The sequence below is a fragment of the Hydractinia symbiolongicarpus genome, chromosome 1, assembly GCF_029227915.1.
Source record: "Hydractinia symbiolongicarpus strain clone_291-10 chromosome 1, HSymV2.1, whole genome shotgun sequence".
In the NCBI taxonomy this organism is placed as follows: domain Eukaryota; kingdom Metazoa; phylum Cnidaria; class Hydrozoa; order Anthoathecata; family Hydractiniidae; genus Hydractinia; species Hydractinia symbiolongicarpus.
Genome location: NC_079875.1, coordinates 3817207 through 3841833, shown reverse-complemented (window position 1 = coordinate 3841833; position 24627 = coordinate 3817207). Strand labels below are relative to the sequence as shown.

Here is a 24627-nt window from a genome sequence, read left to right as displayed (position 1 = left end):
CAAGAACCATAATCATTTCAATAAAGAAAACACATACAAACTGGACACTTAGCGTAAAAAAATAACATTGGACATTTGAACGTAGCTAATACTACAATGCTAACAGTAGTCCCTCCATAACAATGTATGCTAAAGATATTAAAACTTTAAAATATAAAAAACGTCAGCTTTTTATTTGGATTTTTTTCCTATCTTTACTCCCGGATTTTAGGGCTAAATTTTCTGAATCGTGAAAGGCCCGGGAACGAGTTGTACTAAAAATAGCCCAGTTAAAATCTACCGTCCACCGGTCAGGTCGATTCTACAAACATGGTGGACGAAGCAGCGAGATTTGACGATTGGGTTCAAAATGAACTTTCAGTTTTACTTGGATTTCCAGCAGGGGAGGAACTTGTCAAGTATGTTTTTTTGTTTTTAGATGCTATCTTATTATCAATATACAAAGAATTGCGAAGCAGAAACAGGTTACCTATATTCGCAAATTTAAGTACCAAGTAAAGTTTTGGCGCCGTAGATTAGTGGTTATAGCTCTCGTACTCTGTGCGGGAGACCGGGGTTCGATTCCTCTTGACGGCGATTCAACATGGGCGAGTGAATGTTACCATAGCCCCGGGTTAACCCAAGCCATGTGAGGGAAATTGGGAAGATGGCACACTGTGTGGGCCGTTGGATGTTGCCGGGAGTTGTCTAGTAGAGCGCGGGCTCTAATTGGGTCTGCGTAGCTCAAAATGAGCATTAAATACTCTAGGACTCTCCATCTACGCCATGGCCCCTCCTGGAAATAATAGACAGGGTATATCCCTCGATATTTGTGAGGCTAGCCATGTAAAATATGCACATCTATCTATCTATCTAAAAACAATGTTGCAATAAAACTTAACGTCAGTTTTGGCAGGGTTAAAATAGCTAGCTTCTAGCTAGTTAATATACCTAGAGATAACTAGGCTACGGCAGCCTAAGTAGGTAACTCGCCTAGTTAGGCAATGAGTGGTATCTTAAATAGGCCATTTGTGAATTAAGTTAGCGATTAAAAACTTACCAATGCAAATGGTGATTGTAAATCACAGCAGCTTTGACTTGGATCAAGTCTGTAGTCTTTATAGAAATGCCTGACCAAATATTGTTGTATTTGAGCTGTGCATTGACAGCTTATGGCACACCCCACTGTGGTAGCTTTGTTGTTTAAAAAATTGGAGCTTAGCACTTAGCCTATATCCTTAGCCATAATTGAAACTTATACACTTCACAAAACAGACAGTTTAAACATCACTGGGGTTAGTTTACCAGTGAGAAAATGTTTGCACTGTGGGGGTATGACATTGTAATCTATTGTTAGGCACTTCAGTAGGTGACTGACCAAAACATGAAATCCGCTAGGGAGATTTATGAAGAAAATGGGTCCGGCTAAAACTAGGATGATGGACATTTTGAGTTGGACTTAAGATGTAAAACTCTCCATCTTTATTGATTTTATGATAAACAGACTGACCAAATAACTGAACTATAGTCGTCAGTATGCTTCTTGCTTAACCGTTTATTTTCCATTTCTCTTTGGCGTCAGATCTATTTTACTTTTTGTTTAATTGTTGTTTTGTCTAGCAGTCTTGGTCATGATTATTTGCACCCGCGTGCAGTGGTACGTACGCCTACACTAATACAGTTGTGCGATCAGTATTGCACACCTAGCTTACGATTTTGGTGTGTAATTATTACACTCAGGAGAGCGGCAGCACAGAGTTTTTGAAGCATAGTAGTTGCCAACAAAATTGCCGACGTAATTTTGTTGTGAAATTTAAATGAATGGTGAAGAACATAAGGTATAGAGAACATTAAGTCAGCCCCTTTCCTTCATGGTGACACTCTTATGCTCGGCTGGTGCATTACACTGAGACTCAAACAACAACAAAGAAGGAAGACCATTTGGAACCATGCCACAAGTCAGTCTTCATCGTCACAGAGAATAATGCGAGAAGAGTGGGCATCCATGCAAGTTAAATAAAATCAGAACAAGGGAGAGCTTAGGTGTCCTGTACCTTATACAGCTTTCGGATGAATGTTCTTGTAATGTAATAATACCAAAGAAAAAACATGTTCATTAAAGTTTAAAAAATCTTTTTAAAAGGAAAAGAGAAATCAAATATTTTTAGTAATAATAATCGAAAAAATTGTATATCGTATTAAAAAAAGTCCGGAAGTTCTGTCTCCCACACGACACAGCAGGCAATAAGTCAGCCTTGCCCTCGGTTTTGTGAGAAGAGATGTTCTGCGAAGACTCTAACGACTGAGTCTCGTGTACGGTTTTGCTTTGCATTGAACTGTACCTGTGACAAGCATTTTCAAAGCCTGTCACCGGCGATTTCTGCGATATTCAACTTAATGATGCCCTGACCTTCAGTTCGTAAATAGCACATGTACAACTTAATTCCTAATCAGTTTATCTTAAAACATAGAGAGCTAGTTGGGACAGAACTATTACCTTAAGAAGTACACCATCGCGAAGGTAGGTCAATAGGAATTGTACTTCATTTCCATTTGTCATCATCTTAAGGAGATCAATAAAAGGTTAATGACGATTTTTGGCCAACTGAAAAACAAAAAAATATTGTCGACGCAATGCCGACGCAAAACATTTAAAATGTATCTCACGTCAGCAATTTTAATGAAGGTGGGTATTTAATAGAAATACATTTTAGAGATACATTTTAACACAGAAGAACAATTATGAATTGGGTAAAGTCTGGGTAAGGGATTACTCTGAAATAGCTCAGTTCTGCTTGGCGTGTGTACGAAGTAGAACAAGGCGTGTGATAAAGAGCACGCCTGAATTTCACATGGCGTGTGCGGAGGCGTGCGCGTGCAATTGCATGCCATTCATGACCAAGACTGTCTAGTAATTTATTGTTTTAGATATTGTCTCCATATTGTTTGGTTTGTCCAAATACTGCTAAACGTGAAATATATATTTGATGTTTTGAATTATGGTTCTGAATTGTGTTTTTAGGGCGTCTTTGAAATTTAGAAATTTTAAAGCTTGAAATACCTGATTTGTTTAAACTGCCACATTTTTATTAATGTTTTGACATACGCATTCAAAAGTTGTTTTGTGTTAAATTTTATAACTAATAATTTGTATTATGTGATGCTGTAGTAATCCTGTCTAAGGTGCTATTTGTGTCAGAGTTTTTTGCATCTTCAATTGAAAAAAATGTCACTTTCGGAACACCACGTGCCAAATAAAGGATGTAAACAAGTTCCGTCATCAATGGCCACACTTTCAGTGCTGCTGTCACTAAGTACAGAAAAAAAGCGAACATTTACTAATTCTTCCAATAGTCCTGATTTCATGTAATTTCCAACCTCGTCAATAAATAAAGCACCCGCACGGTCAGTTGTGTGACCTTTTCCAGGACTTGGCATTTTCCCATTTGTAATCTTACAATAAGTTTTAAACAGATCAGGGTACTCATTAAATAGAAGTTCGTTTTTAGCCACATGATAAGTTCAGTGAAATTTGACACGGAAAAAGCACAATCTTTATCGCCCTTTTTTGCGTACTCCTCTTCCAATTGGGGATTCCTTCACAACTCTTTCCAAATAAGGCAGCACCCCAAACTTACTGGACTCTTCCAATCCCATGGCCTCCTTATGCTAAGCACTATTACAATGCACTTTCACACCATCTTTTCTAATTGAATGTGTCCCTCGTCTGATTCAAATCAACTGATAGCCCTGAGTGTTTTTTTTAAATTCTTGTCTCCCACCTTTTGCAAACTTTGCAGCACAAACAGGTGATATCATTTCCAGTTAACTTGAATTCAAATGTACAACCAACCTCCTTCTCTCACTTTCGAACAGTTTTGAGACTGGCTATTTTGCCCTTATTAATTTTTGTCAAAGCTGTTCAATTAAGCAAAAGTATTTTTACTATTATATATTTCTGAATAAATAAATAAATAAGAACTTACAAAAAAATCTATTTGTCGTTGATATCTATTTCCTCAGTTCTTAAAAAACTTAAAAAGCGAGGAGAAGAGCGAATGAACGAACAAAAAATCTCTGTATTTCTTAAATTTACACCTCAAAAACAAAAGTGTGAAACTGATTGAATCTCTCAAAATTTCAATAGAAATTGCAAAAAATGGATCATAGCGCGCATTTAAAAACAGGGATTTTTCCTGTGACAAAACTGACGTCAAACTTTTTGAAAAATACTTTTTATAAAAAACAAACAGACTGGTGGGTAAAAAATAACGTGTTTTGTGATACTTGTTTCATTATACTTTTTATTACCGTTAAATTAAATATTGCTAAATACAAGAAAAATGTCATTTTAAGATTGCAAATTTGTGTATTTTATTCACTTCGATAGCAAGTTTGCAAAAATAGCGAATTGCGATTCCTTAATTCGATCGCTGGATGTGTTTTTTTCGTTGTTATGTCATTATGTTTAAACAACTTATTAACTTTTATTTGTGTAAAAGCTTTTCAATTTGTTGTTAAAAACATATCTGGTACTTTTCTGGTATGTTATATGTTCTGGTACATATCTGGTACTTTTTGCTACTTTTTTTTTTTAAATTTCCTCTGCCAAACTCTAAAACTAAATTTTTTGGATTTTAATTTGTCATTGCACTTTATGATTTTTAGTTACATTTTGGCATTCGAGAGTATCAGAGAACTTGAAGAGCACTTCTCCAATTTATTAGATGGAGATGATCCAAAAACCAAGCAGTTTATTGATGAATTTTTCAGAAGATGGAAACCTCATTCAAATACAGCTGACAATGCACAGTTTTACAAGAAAGCTGATTTCAGTAGTCCATCTGTAAGGAAAAAAACTAAAACGGTAAGCTGTTTTTATATTTGTTTACAAATTTAATCCTCCCTTCTGTGTTACAATCACAGAAAGCTTAAGCGTATTATTAGCTATAAAAACTTATTTTTATTCTTGACTTCTGGACTTTCGAATTATGGAACAAATTTGTTAAAATTGGAAAAGTATTTTTCTTCCAAAAAACCGCACTATAAGTGTTTACCTAAACTAATGAAACTTTGGTAAATAGATTTACAGCATTGTCTGCCTAAAAGCTGAGACTATCACCACTGGAGCTTAGAAATAGAATGTAAAGAAAAATGAAGATTCTTTTCCTTATAAAATCTAAACAATATTTATATATTAATACGCCTTGTGTGCGCATGGCAAGGCCATGTCACACAAATCACGGGTCACTTTCTTACGACGTGGCGTTACACTAAAATTTACCAAGTTAAAAAAAACGCAAATCAGGGGGTTACTATTTAAATATTTAATTCCCCTTACTTATTACTTTAAGAAATAAAACTCTTTTTCTTTATTTTATTAAAGCTAATTTTTATTTTATTTTTAAATGTTTTTATTTGTTTTTTTGTTTTAAAAGCCCCGTTGGTCGTTATATATAGAATAATTTAATTTTCCCCCCGGTTTACTATGTGCGCACCGTATCTCACGGAAACAAAGTTTATCAACTAAAAAATGAAAACCAAAGCGAAAAAAATTGTCTCTTTTTCAAAGTAATCCTGAAAAAAGTTATTTCACACAATGTTTACTCATCATGAGGTTAGATTAAAGCTTATTTGTTTCTTCTATCATTTTTGTGTTCTGGGACTGAGGTTCGGTTGCCTTCTTTTTTAAAAAAACTATCGAATTCGAATGATAATTTAAATCTGAAATGTAAAAAACAAAACTGTTGTTGTACAGCGACTGTTGTGTTGTTGTCGAGCAAGTATAAAAAAAAGTTTATGTTGTTGTCAGAAATATTTGTTATAAGGAAGAAAAACGTACGATGATATAACGTGAAAAAGAGAACTGATTGGAAATGTATCAGACAATTGTAGCTAGCTATACATTTTCAATTTGTTTTCGTTGGGATGAACGAAATTTAGTAATTGAAGTAAAAAACTGATTGGACTTTTATCCACAGAACGCTAGCTACTACTGAGAAAGTGAAAGAAAAAACAGGTGTGTTGTTTAGATTATCTGGTAGAGAAATGAATTTAGGTGAATAACGTGAAGTTAAATATGTTTTGTCTTCAGCCTGAACGTATTTTTTTTGTAAGAATATACTCAGCGTCAGTTAAAGATATCTTAAGAATAGGTCCAACCACGATTGTTTGTTCTAAATAAGTATAAAAAGAATTTGCCAATAGCTATAGCAACTTATAGCAAGCTTTACTTTCTTGAAGCATTATATATTTTTAGGCCACAAGGATAGTATTTGTCAAAGAACTTTTTTTTGTAAGAATATACTCTAAACAATGGGTCAGAATATTCTAAGAATATGTTTAAGCTTGATTGTTTGTTTTAATAAAAATTTGTATGATGCACAAATTTAATTAGAAGTTTACTTTTTTATTGCGTATATATTTCACAAACTGAACCTTTTTCTCTCCAAAGCAATGGGAAGTACACCAGGGAAAGTTAAGAACATGAAGGCTGAAACGAAAAAAACACTATTCTTATAAAATACAGCGTGTATATCGTGGAAAAGAATTAATATAAAATGTAAAAAGTAATTTTTCCGTTGCTACTGTTTTTAATGCTACGAAGTGGTTGATGTCGTTATAATAAACCTTAATTTTAACAAAGTTAAATCAATTACATCTGTTACGTTGCCGTTTGAAATATATTCAATTCTTAAATTCGAAAACGCTGCATTGTTATCATGCACGGCACGTTTACGCATTGGGAGGGTTGCTGTATGCAATAGACTAAATAGCTAATTTGGTATGATGCATTAGAAACTGGAAATTTTGCAATAATCTTTTTTGTGTGACTTGACGATTTTTTTTTATGTCTGGTATACTATTTTCCCTGGTGTATTTCTGGCATGGGAAAGCAAATATATAGTTATATCAGATTTAGCTTTTTACATAACCGTTGTTAGACACCTTTTTATTTTATTGAACCTGCTTATATTTTTTTTTTAAACGTTCTGTATAATGCAGATTGTGAGCAACCACAATCCCAGGGCTTTTTTTATCTTTTATTTTTTTTATTGCTGCACATGCTTATTTTTTGGACATTTTGTTCCAGTGGTTATAGATATAGAATAATGCAAATTGTGACTTTTAAAAATTCAAATTACTGTGTTCTATGTTTTTATTTGGTACCCATCATGTGGACTCAATGAAAATTCAGTGGATTGCTAAAATAAATCATCATGGTGCTCTTTAAAATAGAAAATGAAATAAATTCTAATCTAATGATGAAATGAGTATGAAAACTCGGCATGTTAATGTTTTTATTTCTAACAAATTGGTTTTGCTACCTGCTAAATGTTTTTTTCTGCATATTTTAAAATTCTAACCTGATACAGTGGATGGAGGTAAAAAAGTAAAAAAAATTCACAGAAACTTATCAATGTTTTTCTATTTGAGGACATATGAAGGAATGTATTAAAAGTTGAGTAAGAATTCTTTTGGCAAAATCAAAAATTCCAAAACCTCAAAATGGGGTAAAAATTTTTTGTCTGGGTAAATAAGTACTACTTTTTTTACCATTGACTTAGAGCAATGGTATGGTGACATCAGTTATCATTTACATGCCTGGCTAACTGTAGACCATCTCTAACCAAATTAGGATTAATTGACTTTTGTTTGGGCGTTTGGAACAGACGGGTTGATGACTTCATCAAAAAACCTTCAACTCAAGTATCAAAAACAATATCTCTTTAATTTGTTGTCACACGCAATCCTATATAATAAAAAAGTAAAAAAGTAAAAATAAAAGTAAAGAAATACCATCTCAAAGTTTCTTATTTTTGCATAATTGCTAATTAAACTTTAACCTTACAACTAGTACTCTAAATAATATGATATTCTACCAGAATACAAGATCCTAAAAGAAAAGACAGACACTTGTTGTGTGGGAGTAACAGTTTTTTTACCCCCAGCGATTATATATATATTATATTGTATTTGTGAAGATTTTTCAATTACTTCAAGTACTTTTTTAACTATTTATGTTACTAGCAAAAAATCAAAATATTGCCCCGAAAGTTTTAACCCTAACTTCATAAAAAAATAAATAAAAATAAGCCCACCTTTTTTCGATGTTTTTTTATTTTTCTTATATTTTTCAGAAAGGAAAAACTGAAGTGAAGCCTAAAGTTGAAATGTTTAATGCAGACAAAACTCCTAACATGATACAAAGTGTTAAGGATAATATGTTGGAAAATATTGGTTTAGACATTCCAGAAAAAATGGTTGTAGATGTAACAGGAGCAGAATTTCTGGATAAAAACATGTTATACCCAGAAGAAAAAAAATCCAAGGTAAGTGTTTTTATAAATTTGTTTTTAGTTCATTATTTAAAAAATCATTTTTAAATCAAATTCTCATCCAGAGTTCCAGTCCCTTCAAAAAGAAACATCTGAAATATGTACCATTGTACAGTGCCGATGGAAAATTGAAAACAGATACAGCAATGTTGCCTGGCCGTCATGCTTGTCAATGTCTTGCACAGAAACATAAATTAATAAACAATTGCGTTGAATGTGGAAGGATTGTTTGTGAACAGGAAGGTTCAGGTAATTGCAGATATGTGTATTTTCTTGGTTTAGCTATTTTTTAACCTGTGTACACTCCATAAGTTAGTTTGTCGAAGATATTCCAGTCCTCAGATTATCCCCTATCATACATAGCCTAAGAATTGCTATTTCTTGCATCCTTAACACGAAGAGATATTACAAAGTCTTGATGCAAGTTTAATGTGTTTTGCTTATAGGACCTTGTATGTTTTGTGGAACTTTAGTTTGCTCATTAGAAGAACAAGATATAATTTCAAGACAATCCAAAAAAAGCAAAAAACTTATGGAAAAATTACTAAACCAAACACCAGCAGTATGTGATGTTTGTGTTACCTAATCTATTGTTTAACAGCATGAGTTTAATAATTCTTATTCTTACTAGGAAGAAGGCGAAGAAGCTGAAGATAAGGCACTACAAACTGCTATTGCTCATAAGGAACGTCTTCTTGAATATGATAAAAATTGGTTAGAAAAAGTTTTAAAACTATTTAAATAATGCTGATATGTTTGACACATGTTGTCTCGCTGCTTCATTCAATGAAATAAATTGCATGTTTAATGCTTATGTTGTCTGTTTTAGTACCAAAAGAACCAAAGTAATTGACGATGAAGCAGATTACTTTACTTCAGACAATCGTTGGATGACTAAAAAACAACGTGAGGCTTTAGCAAAACGAGATGCAGAATTACGAGAGAAAAGATTTGCATCTAGAAGACACCAAAAATTTACGATTGATTTTGCAGGAAGAAAAGTTCAACAAACTGTTGAGGACAATTGTAAGACTTTATTCACTTCTCACTAATAAGACTTTACATGGAAGAAAGACCTATTGTCCATACACAGCTGCAAAATACCATTTTTGTACCTTGACTATTTTTTTTTTATATTTTTAGATTGATAGATTTCGTACTTTCTGATTGCAGTATACATTCCATATTTTATGTTCTCGCGAGTTGTTTCTGTCTTGTGTGTGTGGTTAAGCAACTTATTATTATTGTATGAGCATCATTTAATTATTTTCTCACTGACGTCAGAAATCACTAAAATTTAATTTGATGAATGGTAAACCCTAATCGAACTAGAATAATGTTCTAGTTCTTCTAACTTTTAAATGTTTTTTATTTAGATATGTATGATGCAGAAGATGCAACTGTGCAATCAGTAACAGACATTGGTACCACGCAAAGAGGCGAAGTTGCATCAGCAAATTCGCTCGTTGATCCTCGTATTACTATTGAACCGCCAAAGGTAATTCCAGTTATGACATTAGTCTTCAGCAGCATCAAGAATACTGTTTATATAAGGATTTTTTTTTATTTTTAAGCTTAATAGGATAAAAATACTATACAAATCTTTAGCTACTTCATAATGATTTTTAAAGATAAGTTTTCTGACTGGAGGCTTTGATAATCCAAATCAACATTCTAATAATTTTAATATTTAGTTCAACTCGAATAGCTTTAAAGGTGATGTGACAAATTTTTTAAAAGCGCAACAAGACGCCGTAAAAAATTCTCTTCGACTACAGGAGATGGTTGACCAAGGTATTTCTGTTGGAAGATTGTTATTGAATAATCTAAAAAAGAATATTTTTATCAAACTACTATTTAATACCTTTGTATTTTAGGCATGTGTATGAGCATGCATCAACCTTGGGCATCGTTACTGGTTCAAGGAATTAAAAAGTATGATCAGATTACTTTTTTTTTTTTGAAATTTATTTTCTAATAATCTTCTGATTTTCTCAAGGTAAATAAAACAATAAAATTCAATGAACGTTATAGATTAGTACTTAATCCAGGTGTATTAATTCAGGTGTATTTTGTTTTATCTGAGAAAAACTTTTAAAAAACACATTTAAAATGACCGTAATAAACATCATTATTAAAACACTGTTTCACATTTAATTTTACAAGGTTAGAAGGTCGAAGTTGGTACACTGCCCATCGTGGTAGATTATGGATAGCGTCTACTACAAAACCTGCAGATAACGAGACAACAAAACAAGTGGAAAACCAATACAGAGATTTCCTTTTTGGTATGTAACGATTTAATCTTAACTATGTCTTTAGCGTTTTAGCTTTTCAGTTGAAATCTAAAGATTATACAAAAACCACGGTTTCCTTATCAGAAAAAAATTCTGAAAAAAGGAAATATGAATACACGTACCCATAATGGCTTAAATAAGCGCCTGGGTGCTTATAAAATTTTTCTGCTTTCAAGGAGGGGGGCTAATTCGGAACGGCCGCTTATTCAAGACAGGCGCTTATAAAATTATTTTTCAAAAGTATGTTTTCTAGGAAATTTATTTAAAATTCAAAGATTAAATGAGACTACATTTATAATTTCTTTCGTATTTATATTTTCCTTACAATAATTGCCATTGGTTTACTCTATAGAGAACCTAAGAAGTTTCCAGAAATAAAAAAGATTACAATTTTTTAAATAAACTGCATTTTTCTTTCTTTTTGGTTACCCCTTTTTCTTTAAAAATTCCAAGACATTGAATTTCTTGTGTAGTTCGAATAAGCGCCTGTCTTAGGCCAGAAGGAGGGGGCTTATTTGAGACAGGCGCTTATAAAAATATTTTCTAGAAAAGAAGGTGTGCTTTTTCGAGACGGTTCTTATTCGAAGCGGGTGCTTATTCAAGCCATTTGTCTATTACCATTTTGTTATTATTTTATTGTGTTAAACCGAATTTATTGTTCATCCTACAATAGTAAAAATGTATTTAATAATAAGCAAGTTTAGATTTTTAATAGATTTTATTTCTTTACTCAAATTCTTTGTAAGGATTTGTTACTTTGTAATTTAGATAGAGATATAGATTTTCCAAAGGAATATCCGTGTTCTGCATTGTTAGGATGTGTCACAGTTGTAGATTGTGCATCAAATGAAGAATACTTCAAAAAGGTTTGCGAATAATAGTTACTGTTAACCTTGAAGTAGTTTTTTTTTCCAAAGCAATAGTTGTAATCATGTCACAGTCGCGTCACAGTCACCTCACGATGATTATTGTAAAGCCATCAGTCTTTTTTACACACTGCTTTGAAGTTGTCTTAAATAGCCCAGATGCATCTGTTTTTATGAGTCTCTTTAGAGTGTGGTGTAATAGTGCGAGGTTGAATTCAGCTTTCCCTTCCCACTGTCCAACTTAATGTTATAACTTTTTATTCCTTTTTTTAGCTTTAATTTCCCCAGTTAACTTTTGTGTTGCCATGGTCACTTTTCAATTTGATGTCAGTAAAATTAAGCAGTATTTCTTTCACAGAAAATATTTTTAGAATATTAAAGTTTTAAATTTAAGGTTGGCGAAGTTGTTGCCACCCCAGCATTAAGGAGCCCCAAAATATTTCACTTTTATTGTTTGTTCGGTGTCTATTCTATTACTTATCTGCATAATTATCGAATTCCGATTGTCTGGCTTGTTGAATCAGGAACAATCATCCTTGTGACATTTTTCTTTAAAATTAACAGAAAATACACGGAACTGTATTTACAAATTGGATACATACAAATACACTTTTATTGTTTGTTTGGTGTCTATTCTATTACTTATCTGCATAATTATCGAATTCCGATTGTCTGGCTTGTTGAATCAGGAACAATCATCCTTGTGACATTTTTCTTTAAAATTAACAGAAAATACACGGAACTGTATTTACAAATTGGATACATACAAATTGGATATATACAAATTGTGATTTTTGTACACAGTGCTGACATTCTATTGAAAGCCAAAGCTGTAAAACTTTAACTCAATATGTGTTTATTTATTTATCTTTTTTTAAAAAAAAACTCAAGGGATATAAATTTATTACGCAAAGGGAATATTCCATAAACTGAACTAACTTAAAATTGTATTATGTTCATGTTTAGCATCCCAATTGCAATGAAGAATCAGATTCGCCATATTTGTTTGTTTGTGAAAATCCACAACAACTTAAAATCAAATTCAGCATGAAAGGCAAACATAAAATTTGTAAGTATATTCAAATAACACAAGTTGATTGTTAACCACAGGAAACTGTTACATTTCAATATAGTTTTTAAATTTTATAGTTCTTATAATACATGTAACATAGTGGTTTTTCTAATGAATGTGTATTTTTTTGTTTCTAGATAAATTGGAGCCACATATTCATGCTGCAGCAAGAAAAAGTTTAATGCCATCCTGAGAAGAATTTTTCTCCAGAATTTATAGAATAATTATAAGTATTTTGTTAAATGAAATAAAGAAATTATCATAAAGTGTGTTTTCTTATTTATTGTTATCTAATTGAGTCAAAAGGGGTTTACTTATTTAAGTTTGAAAGTTTGAAATGTTTCTGTACATAGTAAAAAAGGGTGTTAATTCACACTTCTTTGGACGTAAAAATGGTGAAAGTAATGACATAAAGGGTATTTCTTTTATAGGAACATGTAAATTTTAGTTGAGGTTGTGTTTTTAGAAATCTTCAACCTCAATGTCTTGCTTGTGTTTTTCTGACAATGTGGAGAGGTCCAATTTATGCGTGGTGACTAAGTTATTTATGCTAAAACCATAGTTAGTTCTTTAAGATCTTATCTAAAAATGTGCTTTTTTTCAAGTAAGTACACTTTCAGACAAGCATTTACATCATTTGCTTGTTATTAAAGTTGCTATAATCTATGTGTTAAAACTTTGCAGAATAGAAGAAATTTTTGAGACTATAAATTGTTGTTGCAGAATATATTTTCGCAAATCATGGGTTCGAAAATTGCGAATTTTACGAAATAAATTTTTTGCGAATTACAATTAAAAGGCATATTTCACGAAAAAAAATTTAACGAATCAAGGCTATAAGAAATCTTTCAAACAACAAAATATGAACATTTCTGAAAAATTAGAGTTGGGAACTATTGGTAAATTTCGCAGAAATTCATTTTCGTGATTAGGGCTAAATTTGCCAAAATTTCTTCTTGCCAAAATTTCTTCTTGCCAAAATTTCTTCTCAGGTTAAATGTCTTTGCTTCAGGTATAATGTTGTTGGTGAGATGAATTTTATTACTTTTTGCACAAAGTAGCTATGAGAACTTCATAAAAAAACAAATAGATTGTAATGTAATATAGGAAAGTTTCTTTTCCATAGGACATTAATAAAAAGTACATCTAAAAGATGATTTAAATGGAAGAACAATTGGTATGTGTTGAATTTAATAATCTATGGTTGCAACTGTGTTAGTGTGTCAGAAATATGGAGTTAAATTAGGAGATTTATTTAACAATCCATGGTCACACATGCAGTTGTATAATTGTATCGTGAATATGTGATTGAGTCAGGGATTTTATTTAGCATAGTAATCCATGGTCCCACAATCAAGTGTGTAATTGCATAAAGAATATGTATTTAAATCCGGGGTTTTATTTAACAATCCATAGTCAAACATGCAACTGTGTAATCTCCTATATTAATACGCAAATTATGTCTTCCACGATTTTCTTTAAGAGCGCTAATAAAACGTCTAAAATCTATATTTAAAACCTTTTGTTTACATTTTTTAATTGGTTGAAACAAATTGTGATTTTATGATCATTCAGGTGCCTTGGGTGTGTGCAAAACCAAAATATCCTTTTAAGATATTTTTTAGTCATAGTGCCTACTTAGATGCTATTTCTATATTTGGTTAACAAAGTTCATGCCTCTTATTCTCATTCGTGACGTGTTTTTAGGTTTTGCTACGCGAAGAATGTTCTTCAGAAGAGTACAAAAGTTCAGTTAAACTCCTTTTCACATACGTCAAAAATATACACAACAATAGCACTGTGGAGAAGTACAGAAAACTTCGAACAGGTAAGTTATCATGTGTTGGAACTAAAAACTTTGTAAAATATAGACAATAATAATTTTAAGGTAACGGTAAGTCCTGTTGAATTTATGAATTAAATAAGACACGACACTTGAATCCTTTTTTAAGTCTTCTTCAATGTGAAATACCAGGAAATTATTTCGAGGGTTTTCACTTTACAAGCTAAGCTGTTTATGTAAGCAAAATATGTGTTATTCATTTTGATTTATTGCAGGAAATGAAAAGTTTAATGCAAATATATGGAAATATGAAGCTTGTCGAACAATGTTACTTTTAGCTGGCTTTGAACAGGTTTGAAATTATTTCTTACTTACATCACAATGATTGAGGCTTTGCTCACTATTGTGTTCTCTATAATTGTGCTACCTTTGTAAGAAAACGTACAATGTTGTAAAATTACTAAACAATAAATTTTATGTCTTGCAAAGAAAACTTGGTATTACAAGAAAGCTTGATAACTATAAAATTAGAGTAATGATAAACATTTTGCTAAATATGTATATAGTTATTTCTGTATAGCCATCTGGAAAAACGTTTGAATATCACAGGTTAAACTTTAAAAAAAATTAGTTCTTTTTAGGATTTTGCATAATTTCACAATAATTGAGTGTATCGTGGAAAAACTAAGCCAATAAAAATATTAATCTGAGACAATCAGCTCATTCTGTATATTGCAAATGGTAATTTTTTAAAATTTTTTTGTAACATAATTGGATCATAGCCCAAATGAAAAGTATCTCATGTTCAGGCGACAGTTTCCTGACTAGCATGTCATACTGATTTGTAGCATCTGCATTGTCCAATATAGTCATCCACAAAGAAGTTTATAACACAAAATTCAGCATATAGCTACTTAATAAAAAAAAATATTACTAGTTACAAACATTTGCAAATAAATTTTCTTACTAAAAAGAGAAAATAATTAATCCAGCTACTACTACAAGCGTTAATATATAACGTCCACTTTTTAAAATGCATTCACAGAAAATATCTACAAGCGTAAATATATAACGTCCACTTTTTACAATGCATTCACAGAAAATATCGGTAAAAATGCTAGCCTTCCTGGTGACTAATTTTTTTCATACAACAACTTAAAGTTTCACCAAAGATTTGCATGACCAAAATAATATTTCTAGCTAAACTGACACACATTGCAGCCAAAACTCGAAACTTAGTGCCCCAATTAAAAAGTAACTTTTACCAATAAGCCTTAGTTTGGTTTTAACACAAAATACCTAAGCCTTTATTCCTAATTTGGACAGTGTAAAAACACCTTGTCAGGTACCTAATTCTAATGTCATTTATAAACATACTTATTAAGCTAACATAGTCCTGTTGTAATGTGTTTTCATTTTTAGCAAGATGAATTTATCGTTCTACCTAAAGGAATTGATGTTAATCATCTATACACAACATTAAATGATGTGTTAGCAGAAATAGAACCTTCTGCTCTTCCAGCTGCTTCTCAAAAATCTACACAGGATACAACTGCGTCCACTAGTCAGACAGGAAGTCTAAATTTGATGGGTGCAAAAGGTATGTCCCATTAATTTTATAGGCCTCAAAGTTGGTCCCATTAATATGAAGGGTGAAAAAGTTGGTCCCATTAATATGAAGGGTAAAAAAGTTGGTCCCATTAATATGAAGGGTGAAAAAGTTGGTCCCATTAATATGAAGGGTGAAAAAGTTGGTCCCATTTATTTGAGAGGTGCAAAAGTTGGTTCCATTAATTTGATGGGCGCAAAAGTTGGTCCCATTAATATGAAGGGTGAAAAAGTTGGTCCCATTAATATGAAGGGTGAAAAAGTTGGTCCCATTAATATGAAGGGTGGAAAAGTTGGTCCCATTAATAGGAAGGGTGGAAAAGTTGGTCCCATTAATAGGAAGGGTGAAAAAGTTGGTCCCATTAATTTGAGAGGTGCAAAAGTTGATCCTATTTATTTCAGTTTATCTTAAAATTATTTGCTTATTTATAAATGCTAGGGAGTGACGATTTTGGATTTTTAAAAAAACTATTTTAGTCAAAATCAACTGAATTTGGAGTGTTGAAAAGTACATATTTATATAAATGTACCTTTTTGCAGGTGGCAGTTTATTTGAAGAAGATGTGAAAGCTGATTTAACTTTACTATCATATCTAATGGAAATGGGTAAGATCTTGATTCGTATATGTAAAGTTTTTCATATAAACCAAGAACAAGACTTTTAAAGGTGAATGCCACGTATTAAAAAGAAAGACTTTTCAAAAATCTAAAAAGGACCAATGAAAGTTTAAATCTTTCGTTTGTCACGATGGAAATGGCTGGGGGGGGGGGGGCTAATTCTACATGGTATGTTTTAACGTATTCATTATCTAGCAAAAGAAGTGGTGTGAGGAAGATGGGAGCTCGGGCCTGACGTTTGCTTTACTGAACTTTTGACTCCCACTTCTTCTCGTTTAACCTTGTGTATGATAATAGCATAAGTTGGTTGTTATATTAGGTTATAGTAAAGTGGCTGCAGAACGCGGGTTAATAGCGACTGGTAACAAGGGTGTTCAACCTGCAATGGACTGGTAAGCAAATTTGTGTGAAAATAAATAAGCAAAAATAAATAAAAATAAGTAAAGAGACAAATACTAATGAAATCTACCTTACTCTTGCATTTTGGGCAAGATACAGTTTAGTAGGTTGCGCAGTATTTTTGTGGTGTTATATAGTCTTGTTTAGGATAGACGCGCATCCTGGATGCCACACTAAACCGTCATCAGCAAAAGTGTCGACGACACATGGTACAAATGACGCGTCTTTGATGGGTATCATGGAAAGTTCAAGTGTATGTTTGTTGTATCCATTTATGTTTTAAATAATTATAATTTTTACTATTTGACACGTTATACTTTTTTTATGTGTAAATAACCAAGTACCTAAGGGTCAGGTTGTGGTTTAGGTTGTGGTTTAGGTTGTGGTTTAGGTTGTGGTTTAGGTTGTGGGTTAGGTTGTGGGTTAGGTTGTGGTTTAGGTTGTGGTTTAAGTTGTGGTTTAAGTTAACCCTAACGCTAACTAACTTGCCAAGCTGAAAACTTTGAAATTTAGGCAACCAAGGCTTCAATATGGATAATCTAACAAGCAACCTAAGAAAGAGTTTTGTAAATAAGTAACAACATTAAAGCTAAAAAAATAGCAACTGTAAATCTGAAATTAAAGTTTTGCCCTTAGCAACTGAGTCTGGAATAAAAAATAGAGTTGTTTATATATTCAGCTGAATTTGGTCAAGACTTTTATTTTGTCAAAAATGTTCTATAGTATATCTACCCATCGAAGTAAAATTTTCTTTTTTACGTACAGGGTGAAATAGTGACATCTCGTTTACAAAAATCTCTTGATGAGAAGCATAAATACCAAGAAAAGTTACGATTACAAGCAATCAAGAAAGCAAGGTAAGTTAGGCCATGATTGTTCGTGCATAATTTTTTTTGCACACTTGTACATCATGCGCTTCTTTTCTCTAATAATACCGTTGTCTATCTGTTCAACATTGCACGCAGCTATATTTCGAACCCCACAAAGTGCAATTCTCTTGTGTTAACGACGCACGAAATAACTATGCGGGGAAGTACGATGGGTAAATTCTTGTGACAAGGTTTCTACGCTTCTTGAAGATCCTAAAAAATCATAAAATAAAATCCTTAATAATTTTAAAAAGTCATAAAATTTCCTTGTTTTTAAGAAGACTCCTAAAATTCTCCTAGTCAATTGTTCCATCTGTGTTTATAATGTACTTCTTTTGTTAAATGAAGTCAAATATCAGCTAATGCAGATATGAAATATGATCAATCCAACTTGTCTCCCTTCTTCAATCTTTTTATATATATTTTTTCTTGTGATTCTAAATTACACTTTTGCTAATTAAAATTCTCCTAAAATCTTCTAAATTTTTTGTATATATTTGCCCCGCTATTCAATAAAAATCCCCTTAAAAAAGCAGCTAAAATTCTCCTAAATTCTTTTCGCTCTGCTTAAGCATCATCCCTATGTTAAAAGCATAATACCCACCCGAATTTCGTTTCCCTTAACCTACCTACTATGGTTAACGTGTCAGCGTTTTGTGTTATTTATATTACAGGTTAGATAAAGCTGAGGATAAAAAAGCTCGTGAATATTTAAAGAAAAATATAGAATCAGAAAGAACGCTAAGCAAAGAAAAGGTAGGACTAACGTCGCCTTTATGTTTTTTTAAAATGTTGAATGTGGTACTCGCTCTGTCGGGAAATTATCTACCACTTTAAAAGCATTGATAAATTGTGAGAAATGCGCAAGAAAATCTTTAAAAATCGTATACAACATCCTCTATTAATTCCCTGCTTCTAGAAGATTCTGATGATTATATTTAAAAAATTCTAATGATCAAAGAAAGTTAAAATCGATTTGCTTTTTTCTTCTACTACCCACTGATATCAAGCACACGATTCCACTGTTGTTGTCTACCCTCAAAAGAAGTTTGAATTTGTGATTTCAAGACAGTACAAACCAAAGTGCGATTGAACAGACCTTCGTTGCTTACAGCACAATATAATAATCCATGTTTTTGTTTCAGTTTGAGCGGGAAAAGCATGTTCGACATGCTGAAATTGAAGCAAATACGACGTCGCACGCAACTGATCATCCAGCTTTGTCAAGTTCATCTGGTGCAAGTAGCAACATATGTCGCATCCGTATCAAAAATATAGACGGAACTGTAAGTTAGCATGTTTTCACTATAATGAAGTTGTACTTTAAGTTCGCGAAGAATAATTTTTGCAAATTTTATCCATTTTTTGCGAAAAGATGCCTGCGTGAAAATTCCCAGAAAATTTCAATTCGCAAAACTTTTGGGCAAAATTGATATTTTCGTTTTTTTATTCTCTAGTTTTTCTCGGTAATTTTTTTTTTGTAATTGATAAAAAAATCGCTAGCCTCTGTGATAAGTAAGTTCAATTGAAGGCTATTTTATCTGTGCGACAAAAATTCTAGAATCGTAAAAATGATTTCATGCAAAAAAACTTAAAATTGTTTGTTCGCGAAAAAAATATCATAGCGAAATATCTTGTCTTGACTGATTCGCGAAAAGCATTTTTTGGACCTCGCGAAATTAAGTCCTGGTGAACATTAATCAACTAGTCAAATCTTTTGTTGTAGCATGTTACTTGGGAAGGTGATAAGAACACGAGTGTAAAAGATTTTTACAGGTAAGAAAAATATTTCGTTCAATTTACCTTAAAACTACATGCGAAATATGCTCTAAAAGAGTTGTTTAAAAAGTAATTTTTAATCGATACAATTACCACCTCTTAGCATTCTTATTCAATTCGTTGGAATTAAATACCTTAATGGTTTAAATTTTCGTGAATAGATATTCCATTAAGGTATGTACAAAAAAAAGTCCCATGCAAGTATACTTAATTCTTATTGCGCGAAAGTATATTCGCGTAGAAATTACTACAAATAAGGAATTTCACATGTGTTTTCGTGTTTCAGTTACGTGAAAACATTAGTAAAAACTGCTGATGAATACCAAGCTGTTGTACCTCATCCCCACGTGATCTTAGAACCAAATGACGAGGCATCGTTACTGGAGAAAGGTAAGTGTATCGTGGTCGTGTTTTTGACTTCTTGTCGGGCCGTATTGCGACGGTCCTAGGTAGAGATAGGAGAGGTCACATCTGGAAAACCTTCGTGCATATTTATGCACTCCGATAAACTAGCACCTATCTACACCACCTATCTGAGACTACTTGTGCATTGTTGTGAACATCGTGTATAAAGCCATATTCCTTAGTAGTTATTGGAAAAATCAACTCCCATCCAAAAGTGGTACCGCATAAGTCATCTTAAATGGAGATTGGAAAAATCCCTACTTAAAAAGTGATGCTAGTTGGAGGTTTCAGAATGAGGTTTATCCAAAGGAATCAAATCGCAACCACATGCGTAATAGTAACATGAGCACTGTAGGAAAATAACGAGAGATTGCCAAATGTCGTGACATGACAGGATAACGCAGGCTACCCAAGGCTGATCCTGTCTCTTTATTAAAAGCAGAGACCTCTCAGATTAAGGGAACCAAGGAAGCCAGTCCAACCTGTCACAATACTTCCTATGCCAGAGGCAATGGATGCATTAGAAAAGTAGAGATTGACTAAAGAGTCGACTGGTGCTGAAAAGCAAGATGCGTGAATAGTATGACTGGATAAACAAGGCTGTACCGAAACCAAAAGGTTTATATCAAGGTTTTAAGAACAAGGTGATTGTACGACAAAGCAAGCAACACCCGGGCAAAGCCTACGCTTCATGATTAAAATTGATGAAGAAATAAGGAAGACTAAGTCGGCGATATCCAGCGTCTATATGAAAAAACTCAAGAAGATTTTGGCCTCACACTTGGAGAGCATAAACATGTGCTGCGCAAGACATGTGGAAACTTCGTATTCCTAGTATAGGAAAAGATGATGTTGACGGGCATATTATGATGGTGACACCTAACGTGAAGGTGTTATTGCATAACAAGTTAAAGATACGAGGTGTGTCAAGGTACATCTGTCAAGAGAGAATAAAAAGTGTAGCACTGCAGCAGTAAAAGATTTTCCATGATAGTGACGTTGGTGTTTGTACAGACTAAAAAGCATGTAGAGTACCCAGCACCATCTGGGAGTGGTTTTACTTTAGATATCATGCGCATGGGCGTGAATTTCCTGTAGCTGCGATTTACTCTAAAATCTTCATACTTAGAGCTGCCTGCATGGATTAGTAGCAAAAAGGCTATCATCAACCGTAGGAACGAGAATGAAAAGCGCATCAGTATGAGCATCATAGCATCCCTACACAATGAAGTGATCTGTAAAAATCCGCATTGGATATCTAAACTACAAGAGTTTGAAGATCGCTACAACTGCAGGGGATAAAGTTTCCAAGCTTGAAAAGAACCATCTGAATACCGTGGTAAACGTACTGCATGTCATATCCAAGAGTATTGACACCGTGAATAAATCCGGCTGCAAACCAAACGCGATTAGCAAGTGAACAAACGCGATTAGCAAGTGAACCTACTGCTAATCACAGACTGTAAAAAGACGCACTACACAGCATTAAGAGGATACCTGGATTGCTGAGCAGGAAGAGTCAAGCAACGCGTCATGAGCAACATTTTGGTTTAAACTGTATACATGCTTTTAACACAGCTATGTCAAGAGACAAGCACTATAAATACTGCACAGATCACAAGGCAATCAAAGTTACAGTGTCAAAATATGGTTATAATATCACGATGCAATTCATAGCACCGTGCGTCGTCTTCTTAGACCTTCAAAAGTCTCCTCATACCTGTAGTGGATAACAGAGACGCAGAAAGACGCTGGAAAGTCATACACGAGAAGATCATGTACAATACGGATGGTGCACACACAGCAAACAATTTGCGTATTGGGATTTCCCAGAACCGTGGAAGGTTTACTGTGAAAAAACTACAGCAAGCGATTCGTGGACCACCTAAAGTTGAGATAAAGGGGGGGGGGGGGGGGGGGGGGGTGTTCTAAAACCATGTAGGACATGGTTCCCCCAGCAGCCTATAATAGCTTACAGATGTGTTGAAGAGACACAACGATGCTTCGGTATGTCACATCTGTGTGAAGCCCTTTGACGATTCTCGAAACAATTGCAAAGTCCATTGTCACTACACAGGGCTATGCCAAGGTGCAGCGCATAACAACTGCAACCTGCAAAATCCTGAAACACATCACTACCGTCTTCCGCAACTGAAGTGGTTATGACGCGCATCTTATCATCAGAGTACAGTACAACACGCAAGACATCAGGAGGATTGCGGAGAACAAGAAGTACGTTAACTTCAACGTCAAAGTTAAGGTGCCGCTGGCTGGCCTCACAATCTCGGATGGAGAGCATGTTTTTTAAAAATAACGGTCAGATGATGCTTGGCGATTATCATGATGTCTATCTGTGCTACTGCTGTCAGATGTCTTTGAGAATTTCTGCCTAGACAACTATATGCTATAACCAGCAGATTTCTACACTGCTGTGGGAATAGCATGAAGGAATCACTCAAGTTACCAGCAATAAAGCTATAGATTCTAACAGACACTGCCATGCTGTTCATGTTGGAGAAGGGTATTCGAGGAGCTATCATTTTATCGTGCATCGCAGTGTCGACAACAGAGACATGGATGAGCAGTGTAATTCAGACGAAGAAACCTTGCATCTGCAGTACTTTAATGTCAACGATATTTACGCAGAGTCCTTGGCTCAAGCTTACATCATCTTAACACAAGGCTGAGAACTGTAGGTAGAAACGATTTCGAAAAGGACTTTTCAATCTTATGAACTGTTCCGTTTTTTTTATAAAACCATAGAAAACATTTGCCATCATCGAGACTTAAATCTCATAATGAGCAAAGGAGAAGCAACTTATGCTCTGCTGTACTGATATGGATAGTTTTGTTTACCATATCCGCACGGAGAACTTCTACAAGAACATAGCAGGCAATATCAAGGCAGGATTTAACGCCAGCGCCTGCAGTAAGGCTGATACAAAATTACTGCCGATTGGTAAGGATAAAGTGGAAAAATCATAAAAAAATTTGTTGCACTGAGGGCAAAACTCTATGCCTACAGAAGTCTGCCGACAGGGAGATAAGGTGCAAAAAATGTAAAGAAATGTGTGACGAGTAATAGGTGCCTGAACAAAGGCGTGGATATGTATCGCAGAAGTCTTACAAAGTTGTGAAAAGATGGTTGATAAGCGACAAGTTTTAAAATATGTTCTGCGAAAAAGCGGGGATACTTCTTTCCAAAAGAGTGCAGTGAAGACTTTGTAGATACGGGACCCGATGAAGCAATAGAAAAGATGTATTTCTATTTGTTCAACGAGTGCTACACGAGAATAAGGACAAAACACGTAAAGCACTCTCTGCGCATGTAGTCAATATGTACGTGAATGTCATAAAACTTGATAGTGTGGAAAGTCTAAAAAGCAAGACATAAAAAAGGCTCTATTATCAGGGATTCCATATCCAAATTGTGGATTCTTGTCAAGCAAGACACTATTACCAGGGATTCCATATCCAACTTGTGGATTCTTGTCAACTGTACGTTACGTAAATATCTCGCTCCATTTATGTTAGTGGCGCATACTTTGTGAAATTGTCCAAGTAGATAAATGATTCCGAGAAAGGACACGCAGCCATAGCACGCAGCTTTGCACCGCGGAATGATTGAGATCAAGTGGAACAACGAGTTGCCTATCTGGGAAACTAGATCGAATTTTATGTGCAAGAACAAAGAAAACTTACGGGAAAACCAGGGTGAAATATCATCAAGTGACCAGGAGCATTCAGGTGGAAAGTAAGTCTAATACCGTGTATCTGGAGTCATGTTTGCGATTGCAGTTTGGTATAAAAGGAGCGATTGCCAGCATAAGGCGCGGCGCTAACGAATAGTGAAGTCGCCAGCACAGAGTTCAAGTCTATACAGTCTACGGAAATGTGGGCCTAGTAATTTACCAAACCAGTTGCCAAGATGAGTATATGACGACGTATGTCATTTTGTTTGATGACTATGTGATAAAGCGAGGCCGTTACAAGCGTTCTTTGATCCATCCAAGTAATGTACCTAAAAAGTAGACACGGAAAAGCACCTACGGCGAAGTTGTGCGAGGTGGTCGACTCTCCCCGTACTTTCTTAAATAAACGGTAGTAGGTGTAGTCATTTCCTAGGAATAATTTTCTGTTCATTAGAATATCTGGGTAGTGGAAAAATTTGTGCTTCACAGAACCCTTTGCTGAGGTTAAAGACACTCGCTTTGCCATCTTTCGCTAGAGGTCTGCCACTCCCGTGAAGCCTGTTGCATTGACCCTGGACTGCCCTATGCACGCGGCATTGGTTGAATTTTTTTTTGTCTGCCGGAATTGAAATAAACCTTCATGCCAATCTTCTCTGCATTTTAGGTCTCCATCCTACATCCACGATCGTAATACAAAAATTAAACCAAAATCAGGCAGCTACTTTCATAAACGGGTTGATTATTGAATCGTCGTCCGATGCATTGACGACACACAACGATGTTGAAGACGCTGCTGAGAAAATGTCATAATATTGATATGTTTTTTTACTGTATATTTTTAAGAAGAAAAGAATAATTACTTCTCGTTAGTATGCTGCGTATTCCAGCACGTTGGGTGTAGTATGGTCAGAATTTTGCTGC

The 24627-nt window shown here is 34.0% G+C and overlaps 2 protein-coding genes across 2 annotated transcripts; both read left to right on the top strand.

Annotated features, from left to right (window-relative positions):
• Positions 1-249: 249 nt before the first annotated feature.
• Positions 250-12819, top strand: LOC130630833 (activating signal cointegrator 1-like). Its single transcript, XM_057444350.1, has 14 exons — positions 250-398; positions 4648-4846; positions 8121-8312; positions 8384-8567; positions 8765-8880; positions 8950-9032; positions 9148-9344; positions 9695-9816; positions 10013-10112; positions 10196-10253; positions 10485-10606; positions 11384-11481; positions 12448-12550; positions 12691-12819. Exons 1-14 carry the CDS (start codon positions 310-312, stop codon positions 12744-12746), a joined length of 1719 nt encoding a protein of 572 aa, XP_057300333.1. The 5' UTR covers positions 250-309; the 3' UTR covers positions 12747-12819.
• A 753-nt stretch (positions 12820-13572) lies between these two features.
• LOC130630912 (UBX domain-containing protein 1-B-like) lies at positions 13573-24575 on the top strand. The gene is made up of 13 exons (XM_057444357.1): positions 13573-13730; positions 14261-14381; positions 14612-14688; positions 15759-15936; positions 16485-16550; positions 16882-16954; positions 17109-17214; positions 17727-17818; positions 18505-18586; positions 18976-19116; positions 19557-19606; positions 19896-19999; positions 24371-24575. Exons 1-13 carry the CDS (start codon positions 13716-13718, stop codon positions 24514-24516), a joined length of 1251 nt encoding a protein of 416 aa, XP_057300340.1. The 5' UTR covers positions 13573-13715; the 3' UTR covers positions 24517-24575.
• Positions 24576-24627: the final 52 nt, after the last annotated feature.